At 38.7% G+C, this 12,601-nt stretch overlaps 1 protein-coding gene across 7 annotated transcripts in view; it reads right to left on the bottom strand.

The window, feature by feature from the left end:
• The window catches only part of RPS6KA5 (ribosomal protein S6 kinase A5), a 175,797-nt gene that overhangs the window by 65,691 nt on the left and 97,505 nt on the right, over window positions 1-12,601 (bottom strand). For 6 of the 7 annotated variants that reach the window (XM_047736460.1, XM_047736458.1, XM_047736461.1 and 3 more), the window contains 2 exons: window positions 7,786-7,901; window positions 4,677-4,784 (listed from right to left, as the gene is read on the bottom strand). In XM_047736460.1, the coding sequence (XP_047592416.1) occupies window positions 4,677-4,784; window positions 7,786-7,901 (224 nt within the window). Of the gene's footprint in view, window positions 1-4,676; window positions 4,785-7,785; window positions 7,902-12,601 lie in introns of those variants that run through there. The other variant, XM_047736464.1, reaches the window with a different exon arrangement.

The raw sequence follows: 12,601 nt of genomic DNA, 5'->3' as shown, positions 1-12,601 counted from the left end.
GGTGGCTCAGTGGGTTGGGCCGCTGCCTTCGGCTCAGGTCATGATCCCAGGTCCTGGGTTCGAGCCCCGCATCGGGCTTTCTGCTCAGCGGGGAGCCTGCTTCTTCCTCTCTCTCTGCCTGCCTCTCTGCTTACTTGTGATTTCTCGCTGTCAAATAAATAAATAAAATCTTTAAAAAAATAAATAAAAGTATATGTTTTTTTTGTACTCAGTAAGTTACTAAAAATTAGTAGAAATACATTCCCCAGACCCAATAAGGGTAGAATCTATCACATACAAAACAGCAATATACTGAAAGAGAAGCATATTTGGATGGGGGAAGGTTAGTTCAGTTTTGGATATGTTGAGCTCAAGCAGTCTATGAGAGCATCACGTGGAAATACATCACGAGCATGTTTGGATCTGGAGTCTAGAAGAGAGGTCAGGGTTGCCATGTATTTTGAGGAATCACCAGCATAAAGGGGAGAGTAGAGCATAAAGAGAGAAGAGTACCTAGTATTGAACTGTGAGGAACTCCTGGGTAGAAGAGGAAGAGGCTGCAAAAGACAGTGACAAAGAAAAGGAAAGCCAGGGGAGTGTGGTGTCTCATCAGCCAAGGAGAGAGGCAATATCTGCTCAACATTACTAGGTAGTCAAATAAGAAAAGACTACAGAGTATCTAAAACTGAGGTCAATGGTGACCTTGACAAGAAGGCTTACAGTCAGTCGGAGTGCAAGTCAAATTGGAGTAGATTAAGGAGTGACATGTGGGTAAGTAAAGAGAGTGTGCAGACAAATACCGAGAACAACAGTGCAAGAGCTGGAAAGGAATATGGAATTCTGAGTAGATTCTGTTTATCTATTGGTCCGTCCATCCATCTGTCCATCCGTCCAACCATCCATCCATTCATCCATCCACCTTTAAAATTTTAAAACAGGAGAGAGTAGGCATGCTTAAATGATGACAAAAGACCAAGAGGAAGAGGAAGAGGAGAGAAGTCGTTGGAGCTGGAGTTACAGAATCTTTCTGTATACACTGGAAACCAAGGAAGAGACTCCTTAAGCTACAGTTTAAACCGAAAACCAACAAGGTAGAATAGGGATGGACAAAAAAGAAACTCATTCCAAGAAAGACGGTATTTCGATATGAGGGAGTCAGGGTGCCACATGAAACCAAAAAGGAATGCTAACTATTCAAAACAGAAATAGTTTGGGGGGAATATTTTTAAGGTGGAAAGAGTTTAAGCAGGGAAACTTGCTGAACAGTTGCTGGGTAGAATTAGGGGAGCAAAGAACTACTAGATCCTGTTGTAGGAGTCTCAGAGAGGGGTAGTTCTTACCCTGGCCCTGAGAGTTAAACCTGAAGCCTAGTGTGACAGTCTGTCCTCTATGCGAAGAGGAGAATGAGCTGGTGGTCTGAGGGGAAGAGATGAAAGTGGAAAGCTTAATGACACAGACACTAACACATAACTATATTAAATGCGGCTAGATTGTATTCAGTGAATAATAAAATCTGTAAGTTATTTCTCTACCTCAGATTGAATCCCAGTATTTCATTTTTTTATAAATATTTTATTTATTTATTTGACAGACAGAGATCACAAATAGGCAGAGAGGCAGGCAGAGAGAGAGGGGGAAGCAGGCTCCCCGCTGAGCAGAGAGGCTGATGCGGGACTCCATCCCAGGACCCTGAGATCATGACCTGAGCTGAAAGCAGAGGCTTAACCCACTGAGCCGCCCAGGCGCCCCCCAGTACTTCATTTTTAAAAAAGATTTTATTTATGTATTTATTTGAGAGAGACCAGTGGGAGGGGCACAGAGGGAGAGAATCTCAAGCAGACTCTGTTGAGCGTGGGGCCTGACATAGGGCTTGATCTCATGACACTGAGATCATGACCTGAGCCAAACCAAGAGCTGGACGCTTAACTGATTGAGCCACCCAGGTACCCCCCAACCCAATATTTCATTTTTGCACCTAAACAACTAAGTGTTCAAAACCTATGGTATCTGACAAGAACTCCCCTGCTCCCTTGCAGAGGAGCTGCTGACATGATTAACAGAACACACAAGTCTCTCTTGTGAGGAGGGACCAGGTTGATTTAGTCACATGGCATTTCTGATTAATTTGTATTTCTGTATTAGAACTCAGCAACTCTGATCCATGCTTGATTTTTGTTTATTTTTGCTGTGTCCCAGGGTCAAAGTCTGTCAAACGATCAGCCACACCCATAAATACAGGAGTCACTAAGCGATTCTTTTCAGTGGTGTCTTATCAGAACCTAGCCTAATGTCTAGTATGAAGAAGGCCTTCAACAGAATGAGCAAATGCATGGACGGTTCCATGGAGAGAGGAGAAAGCAATCACCAAATCTCTCCACACACGTGTGCTTCACATGCCAAGGAGCCTTGGCCATCTCTTGAAGCCCACCGACCCCTTCTCAAAACAATGGTTTAAAATGCATAGTACGACAGAAGAAACTATAATCCCATTGGGATAGAGACACAAGAAACTAATCACTGAAATATAGTGAAATCAAAATAGAAAAAGAAATAGTGACTTTATCACAAATGTGGTTCTGTGGCATGTGCTGGGCTTGTCAAGTCACAGACATCTCTGTAGAAGAATATGGCTGGACTAGTTTACTGGCAACACCACCACCTGACAACATGTGCAGAGTTTCCGTCCTCAGTTTCTCAGAGGAACCCTCTAAACTCCTGTGTAGGAAGCCATGTTCTCAGAATGAAGAGGCAGAAAGAGGCCATGGGAGCTCCATGACTCACTGTGTTATTTTTCACTTCAACCACTAGTTCCTTTGTTGTGTCCTCACCTTCAGGCCATTGTCCCTGAAAGCAGGCTTTCTTGTTAACACTCTCAGTCTTCCTTGAAGATAAGGAAAGCACGGTGGCCTAGGTCAATCAGGTAGACTGCAGCTAGGAGTGGGCTCCCTGTTTCTCATACAGACTTGCAACCATATCCCCTGTGCTCCTTCTTTGAGAGACACCTGGTGCCCTCAATTCCTGACCCTGTCTGGGAGCCAGAAGGGGAAATTAGCTTGCTTTGGGGATTCTCATGTTACTAGCTTAGGATTCAACTATGACCAGAAATGCTATTTGAGTTACAACTAGATTTCCTGTTGTCCATCTTCCAAAATTTGGTTGCTATTTTCTTTCTTCTCTTTTGAGAACGTGTCTATTTTACTCCCTTACTTTTGCATAGGGGATTTGGTGAGGAAGCCATGGTAAACATATTTAACCTGTCACATCTTACTGAAGTTGCCACGAAAAGTTTTACAAAGGAGAACAAGTTTTAAAAATCAGACTTTGAAGTCAATTCCTCAAAAATTCATCCATTTTATAACTACGATTTTTTTTTACCAGAGATAATCAGTATAATTATAACCACAACTTCATGAAGGCAGATACCACTTCGACCTTCTTCACCATTGCATTATCTAGTACCAAGCATAGAAGAGGTGGTCAATAAATATTTACTGAATAAGTGAAATGAATGACTACAGATACGATAAAAAACTGGGATCTTTAGTTCTATAATTTCAGCACTTACGGAATTCACGTAGGACTGATTTGGCAATATTGTAAAAATCAAACAACCAGAAACAGACACACCTGATGTGGGACTCAAGAATGATGTGTGTGACACCACAAAGTCCTTCACTATGAAAACTACACTGTAATTCTGTATTCTATACCAATAATTTCTTAGATTAAAAAAAAAACTGGCACTCAAATTTACCTCATTTTGCATAACCAGTAGTATAAAAATGTATTTTTCATTACAACTCTTAAGTAAACAGTATCTAAATTAGAAATAGCAGGTATACATTTTAAAATGTCATTAAATGCATATGTAATAGTAAACATGTACTAATTAATACTGAAAATGCAAAGTCCTCCAATTTAAAACCTGCACATTACCTATTACATTTTAGTTCATATGAGCAAAACCAGCAAGGTTATTAAAGAAGTTGGTCTAGTAGATCCTTGTCATTTTTGTCAAGTGAATTCAAAGGGACATCAGGACATGTCCTACTTTGTAAATACAATGTAAACTCTATGTCCTTTGTTTTGTAATTCTCTATTGGTTACCAACTAAGGCATAATTCTCCTCAAGGGCCCAAAGGCTTATTTACATTTTTCAGTTATATATTTTTTTTTTTTTTTAAAGAAAAGGCCACTTGAGTGTTATTTAGAAGAGCAGAGAAGGCAATTTTTTTTTAAAGATTTTATTTATTTATTTGACAGAGAGAAATCACAAGTAGGCAGAGAGGCAGGCAGAAAGAGAGAGGAGGAAGCAGGCTTCCTGCTGAGCAGAAAGCCCGATGTGGGGCTCGAACCCAGGACCTGGGATCATGACCTGAGCCGAAGGCAGCGGCTTAACCCACTGAGCCACCCAGGCGCCCCTCAGTTATATTTTATAGGGAAAGTTAAATGCATAGTTTTTTTTTAAACTAGGGAATTCTGATATAACCATCAAAGGTTTACTGCAATTCTAACAAGATGGTAATTTTAAGCTAAAAATCTTTACAGTCATTTATGTCAAGATGTTCCTCTAGGCAAACCTGCACAAAAATCCATAATACATATGGTACTCTCCTGATAAATGCTTATTCTATACTCATTTTTTTAATCATTTACATTCTGTTGTTACTAACTTCAAATTAAAATATAATACTCACTTCTTCAGCCACAAACTCCTTACTCAGACCAAAATCTGTCAGCACCACGTGGCCATTAGAATCAAGTAGAATGTTCTCAAGCTTAATGTCACGGTATATAATTCCCAACTGTGAAAACAAACAAACATGCATCTTCAAATAACAATTTCCAAAAAATGAATTAGGAAAGTCTTTATCTACCATAAAAACAAACCAGAAAAAGGATTCTCCTGTTCAGGATGCTATAATGGCTTAGTCACTGGCTAGGACCATGTGAATTCATCCATCTCAGGGTTCATCTGCTGGGCTCCCTGCACCTCTCCTACTACCTCTTCCTTCTCAGTGTAATGAAGATCAATTCCTGGTGGACCAGCTTCTGTGGAGTCTCTCTGTTGACCGCTGTCTACTCCGTTCTTCCTGTTCTATCTTCTTAATCCTCATTGGAGATGATTTTCTTCAGATAGTTTTAGCCAATTCATGTCTATCACTTCCTAATGGATTCAGAGACCTTTCTGACTAACCAGATCCCATACTGCTCCTGTCTTTGTTTTTATTCCTTTGCTTACCTAGATGTACACTGTACTTACCTAAAAAAGCCTGAGATTTTCCAGGTATTTTCTGCTTGTCTCGATATAACCACACATACACTAGCTGTTTTCACTTTTCATGCATTTGTCTAGTATGCATATCTGTCTAGTATCTAGTATCTAGTACAGTGTCAAATAGATAAAGACTTGCTGAATAATAGGCTCCTAAACACAAAGTCTGAAGATCATAGGTTAATTTTAGCTGATCAGTAGTTCCAAATAAGTGAAATAAGTCAATTGGATAAAATTTATATATCCTTCCATCTTGTTCTGTGTGTAAGTTTTAGAGTAAAAACACCCCAGCTATTTCTTTAGCTAAAAAATCTATACAAGTCATACAAGAAGTTCTTGATAGATGTGCATTGCAAATTTCATGTTATGTCAGCCTGAATTAAATGTTTTTAAACTTAGACACACTGCTTTCTATAACACTAAGCACATGAAAAAGCAGATTCATAATAACTTCTTAAAATTGAAACAACAAATTACACAAGGAAAAATGCAAGGCATTTTCCTCCCAGAACTTCAGTGTTCTACAGGAAAGAAAGGGTGATATCTACAATTTATTGAATATTTGACTTGCAGCCTCATAAGTATCTAACAATTAGTGTGACTTTTTTTTTTTTTAAAGAAACTTTGGAAGTAATTTTAGAAATAACTCAGTTACTATCTGCTCTACCTCATCACTTCCAAGTGTCCTCCATTTTTGTCTCTTCCCGAGAAACTCACTGTTAGCTGTAACAAGGTTAGTATCACTGGCTTCATATCTCTTATGTTGTATCTCCTTGTATTTATCTTTTTAGGGTAGTAGGAATAAGAGAAACTTAGCTGAGGTCTGATTTGCTATATTACTTTCACTCTATCAATTACACGTATATCTAATACTCATCATGTTCTCTACTTCTGTGGTTCTGATTACCCTTTTTTAATAATAACAGATGTTCCTGGATTTTCCTTCAATAAACAGAATTAGTGGAATTAAAGTTTTCGCATGAAAAATGAGTTTACTGTCTTACCCATCAGAACTTTATATTTGTTTTGTTTTTACTCTGGTATTTATGGGGATTTCCACCACCATTTTTATAGAACTAAAACTTACATCTAATACCCCTAAGCATAAAACTCAAAGATATTTTTGGCCCATTCCTGGGCCCAATTTGGTTCATGTATGAAGATGTTCTAACTACTTTATATTCCACAGAGTTACTCACAGGCAAAAGCTGGCCACCACATGACAACTCCACCCAAAGGAATGGGGTGTCTGTCTCCTCACAGCAGGAAGGTGTCAGCTCCCCTCCTGCTCCTCTAAGCACTGCCGTCCCACACCCCCATGCCCACCGGGGCCTTTTCTCCCTGCTCCCTTTTGCATTGTTCATCAACCCCTCTTCATACCTACTCTGACTCCCAGCCCCGGCCTGCCTAGTCTGGCTCTGCTCTGGGCTAGATATTGCCTGTTTCTGACCCCTTCCTTCTATGCTTGTATCTTGCCATCTTTTCTTACAGTCCCTCCTGTCCATTGCCTCCATCTTGCAATTCCAGTTTCCCTGCCCCTTTTCTTCCCTTTTCTTTGCCTTTTCCCTTTGTCTCTCTTCACCCCTGTCTATACTCCATAATCACCACACTAATCTCTGTTCATCTCAAATCTAGTGCAGGATCTGAATTCATGACAATGGACAGTGGCTCTATGATGTACTTATCTCATTCTAATGTAGTGACTCAAGTCACGCTGGTCTCATGGTCTCACATACTTGATGAGTGCTTTCTGAGGAAATACACACACACACACACACACACACACACAGAGTCTACACAGGGACTGCTTCTATAATAATGCTTCCTCATTAAATTCAAGAAACTTCGTTGAAAATTTCTTGGATCCTGATTAACAGTAGGTGAAATAATATATACTTTTTAAAGTTCAAACTGATTTTAATAGAGCTGAAACAGTATCATAGACATGAAATCCACTTAAAGTTTTTAGCAACTGAGTTCACGCTCCAGGGAGGCACTGGAGAGGGAGAGGGAAAATGGGCGGGCCTCAGGGACATAGGCAAAGACAAACCAGAGTGGGAGAGTGGGGTAGCTGGGTGGCATGGCAGGTGCTTCTTTCAAATAACTCATATTCTCCAAGCTAATCAGGAAATATACCCAGCAGACACATAGGCAGAGTCTGCAATGGAGTAAGTCACAATTAAGGAAATATGTATTATGACTTGTGGTTTCATTTTAAAGGTTATCTTAAGAATGAAAAGCTTTTATTCTAATGATACTTGGTAATGAACATTAGGATTTTTCATGAACAAAACTAAAGAACTGAGCAGGTTCTACCTTTTTAATCTGTATCACAGGAACTACAAAAAAAAAAGTAGATTTGTAAAAAGGGAACTACAGAATTGAGAAAATTAGCAATAATGTGGAAGCGTACTTTTATAATCTCCACGAAGACAGTGATGTTTTAAAACATTAGCTCTTTTAGCTCCAGCATTACCTTAATTAACAGACTTTTTTTAAAAAAATGAACTCCCAAAGATTGAGCATCTTACCTTGTGGAGATGTTCGAGGGCAAGCACGATCTCTCCAACATAGATCCGTACCTCGTGCTCTGTGAAACGCTCTCTTTGAGAAAGATGAGTAAAAAGTTCTCCACCATTTATATAATCTAAAAATGAAATATATTTTTTTCTTTCTTTGACTCATATTCATAAACTTAAGGTAGTTTTTCCTTTTAATCATTTTGGATTAACCAGAGGGCACTGATTTTAATATATTATTTTTGCACAATTCTTTGTGTATAGTATACAGTTTTCTCTGGAACATATTACTAAATTTACATAGTAATACAGTTGCATAAGATAATGACTATCCTACACTACAATCAAATGGATTTGCATAGATTATTGCCATTAAATCTATTACATGATCTCTGCATATATTTAAATACATTTTCCCAAATGCGGTGCTTCAGAAAACTCTGCCGTCATCGTATAATACTTAGCTTGCTGTGGAGTACCAAAACAGCCACTGCAATAACTAAGATAAAAAATGAATAGAACAAACCAAAACACAAAGAAAATCCAAGCCTTTCCTTTGTAATTGCTGCCAGTCACTATTTCTAAGCAGGCTCCCCATTTTCTAGAATTTTCTATGCACCCTTTCAAAAATGTGTACCAGGGGCGCCTGGGTGGCTCAGTGGGTTAAGCCGCTGCCTTCGGCTCAGGTCATGATCTCAGGGTCCTGGGATCGAGTCCCGCATCGGGCTCTCTGCTCAGCAAGAAGCCTGCTTCCCTCTCTCTCTCTCTCTGCCTGCCTCTCCGTCTACTTGTGATCTCTCTCTCTGTCAAATAAATAAATAAAAAATCTTAAAAAAAACAAAAATGTGTACCAGGTAGCAAGTACCTTTATCGATCCATGTAGCCCTAAAGGAAAAGTGGCACAATGTGACTGAGTCAAACATCTGAAACTGAAATATTCCAATTTTCCTCTCAATTTGCCCTATTTATCTCAAGGGGAATAATGAGAGACAAAACAGGCTACAGTGAAGAGCACCTAGGTGGCTCAGTATGTTGGGCATCAGACTCTTGGTTTTGGCTCAGGTCATGATCTTGGGGTTGTGGGATCAAGCCCTAGATCGGGCTCCATGCTCAGTGGGTTATCTGCTAGAGATTCTCTCCCTCTCTGTCTGCTCCTCCCCCCACTTTCATACTCTCTCTCAAATAAATAATCTTAAAAAAAAAACAAAAACCTAAGGCTACAGTGAGAAATACATAAGGGAGCTGAATAATAATAAAAGCAATAACATAATAGGGTTCATAATTAGCTTTAACAAGATAGTTATTGATAAACTGATAGTTTCATTAGAAACTAACCACTGAGACCTTAGCACACAGTGTAGACGCTGAAAACAGTCACAGATGTAGTTTAAAGCTTTTCTCCTAAAAACCTGAAAAGCATGTATCCCAAGAATATTCATTTGTCAAGTTCAGCAGTTTGAAAAAAGAACAAAGCAAAATCTTCATAAACTTGCAAATTTGTTTCATCTTGTCTGTTTAACTTTAAATTCCCCAAAGCAGATGCAACAGAATGAAAGAACTCTAATAGCTGGTTGCTTTGCAATGTATTTTACGAAGCGTATGCCAGTAAAAAGCATTGCCCCCTCTAAGGCTTCTGTATTTTGCTAAGAGGTTTTAATTATATCTTAACACAAAGCTAATTATTAAAAAGGTGTAAAGGAACACAGCATTCCTGCCAACTAACAATGAATTTTTTCTACCTTTAAGTAGTTATTTGCTTAAATCTCATGCTGATGTTTATGCATAAATGGTTTCCACAGTTAGTCATGACACAGAAATAGACACCCACAGGTCAGCTGAGCAACTGACAAACTCCTACCCATCCTAGTATGCCCTATACAATTTTCTCATCTTCAATAACCACTCCAGCAGAGTTGGTCACTTCCTTTTTTGTTAGCCACTATACTTACTAAAGACTTCTACTGCTGCAATTATCTTGCTGTATTGAAAATGTTTATTTGCACAGTTGCTTTCTCTGCTACACTCTGAGCTTTTTAAAGTCTGAATCAGGGGCACCTGGGTGGCTCAGTGGGTTGAAGCCTCTGCCTTCGGCTCAGGTCATGATCCCAGAGTTCTGGGATCGAGCCCCACATCGGGCTCTTTGCTCGGCAGGGAGCCTGCTTCCCTTTCTCTCTCTGCCTGTCTCTCTGCCTACTTGTGATCTCTGTCTGTCAAATAAATAAAATAAAATAAAAAAGTCTGAATCAATGTATTCACCTCTACAAACACAGTAGCCACATACAGTAAGCACTCAATAGATAATTAATTAAACACAAATTCTTTACAGTGGAACAAATATTAAATAGACTTGAAAAAAATCACCCTGAAACTCAAAGGCAAGTGTGTTGTAAAAAGAATCCCATGTACTCTTCTCTTTAGGGCACCTGGATATAGTCCACGGGACCTGGCCTTGGCAACTAACAGACCTGGATTAGACAATGGTTTCACTGTGTCCTGCCTTGAGCAAATGAAGCCTTTCAGCTGCAGCTGTTTGTCCAGACAATGGGAATAATAACTACTGTGGCTTGTTGTTGCTTGGAACATAGACAGTGGCTTATTTTCCATTTACTGGGAAGACAGAAAAAGGAACTACAAATCTAAGAAAACAAACCTAAAACAACATCAAGTAACCTACTTCCTACTTTTGGTGAAGACCTGACTTGCATAAAATAAACATGTTTTATTTGTAGGTATGTGGCTGCATAGTTCACAAGGTCAACAGCCAACTCTATCCAGCAGTTAGGTATTCACAGCTGTAAAGTAGATAGAGAAGCTGCCTTTGGCAGCTTCTATAATGGCAGGAAATGTGGTACACCTGACGTGTCCTTATGGGGCTCTTCCTCTAGATCAGTGGCTGGGATATGAGGTCAGTGGCAATTTCTATAATGTAAGCATTTGGTACTCTCAGTCATTATAACTTTAGTTCTGTTCATTGTGTAGTAGTGTCTCATTATGGTTTTAATTTGCATTTTCCTGATCAGTAATGATATTTAGTATCTTTCCATGGCTTATTGGACATTTTTATAGCTTCTTTAGTGAAGTGTCTATTAAAGTTTTTTTTGCCTCTTTTGATTTTTTCTTATGTGAAATATGATTCATATACCATGAAATTCACCCATCTGAAGCATAAAAATCAATGGTTTCTCGTATATTCAGAGTTATGCAACTATCACATTGAATTTTAAAACATTTTACCACTCCATCCTCCCAGAAATCTTAATTTATCTGTTTTTTTTCTTTAGTTGCTTGAGCTTTTGTTATCATATTTAAGAAACCATTGCCATAACCAAGGTCACAAAGACTGACCCGTCTTCCTCTAAGAAAGTTATAGTTTTAGCTCTTTTCATCTCTGATCCATTTTGAACCAATTCTGTAAATGAGGTGAGGTGTGAGTCCAATCGGAAACAAGCCCATATGAAATTGGCTATCCAACTGTCCCAGTACGATTAATTAAAAAGCCTATTCCTTCCTCACTGGCATCCTTGTTGAAAGATCAATTGACTGTAAATGGACTGTGAGGGTTTATTTCTGGACACTCAGTTCCATTCCACTTATTTATATGTCAATCTTTATTCCAGTGCCACACTTTGATTATTGTAGCTTTGTAGTGTATTTTAAAATTGGCAAGTGCTGAGTCTTACCAAACTCAATTCTTCTTTATCAAAATTGTTATATAGCTATTCTAAGGTTCTTTGACCTCCCTATGAATTTTAGGATCACTTTGTCAATTTCTACAAAGAAATAAGCTAGAATTTGAGAGAGGTTGTGTTGAATCTGTGGATCAGTTTGGGGAGTACTGCCATCTTAAGAATAGTATTCCTTTCAACCCATAAACACTAGACCTATTTATTTATTTAGGTCTCTTTCACTTCCTTCAACAACATTTTGTAGTTTTCAGTGTCAGGTTTGCACTTATTTAATGTTAAATTTATTCCCAAGTGTTTATATTGTAATGTAAATAGAACTGTTTTCTAAACTTCATTTTCAGATTTTCAGTGGTGTACAGAATTTGTATGTTGGTCATACAAATGACCTCAGCTGCCTTCTGCAACTGTGCGGAACTTGTTCATTTGTTTGAATAGCTTTTTAGTGGATTCCTTGGGATTTTCTATTTACAAGATCATGTCATCTATAAACACAGATTTTATCCTTCTCTTTTAGTGTGAAGGTCTTTTATGTTCTTTTCTTGCCTACAGTGTTGAATAAAGGGGTGAAAGTGGATATTCTTGCCTACGTTTCTGATTTTAGGGAGAAAGAAAAGCTCTTGATTTCTAGGCTCCTGATTTTCAGGAAGTTCACTACTCCTTCTTTTTTTTTTTTTTTTTTTTTAAAGATTTTATTTATTTATTTGACAGAGAGAGATCACAAGTAGAGAGAGAGGCAGGCAGAGAGAGAGGAGGGAGCAGGCTCCCTGCTGAGCAGAGAGCCCGATGCGGGACTCGATCCCAGGACCCTGAGATCATGACCTGAGCCGAAGGCAGCGGCTTAACCCACTGAGCCACCCAGGCGCCCCAACTACTCCTTCTTTTTTGAGTGTTTTTATCATGAAAGAGTGTTTAATTTTGTTAAATGCTTTTTCTATGATTACCAAGATGATAATATGGCTTTTGTCCCTTATTCGTGACTGATTTCACTTGCCCTTGCATTCCTGGGATAAATCCCAGTTGGCCACGGTATACAAATCTCTTTAATTTGTTGCCAGATTCAGTCTGAGAGTATTTTGTTGAGGATTTTTGTATTTTTATTCATAAGAGATACTGGTCTATAGTTTTTTTTTTGTTTTATCTTG

The sequence above is a fragment of the Lutra lutra genome, chromosome 7 (assembly GCF_902655055.1).
Source record: "Lutra lutra chromosome 7, mLutLut1.2, whole genome shotgun sequence".
Taxonomy (NCBI): Eukaryota; Metazoa; Chordata; class Mammalia; order Carnivora; family Mustelidae; genus Lutra; species Lutra lutra.
This window is presented reverse-complemented; position numbering and strand designations above follow the sequence as displayed.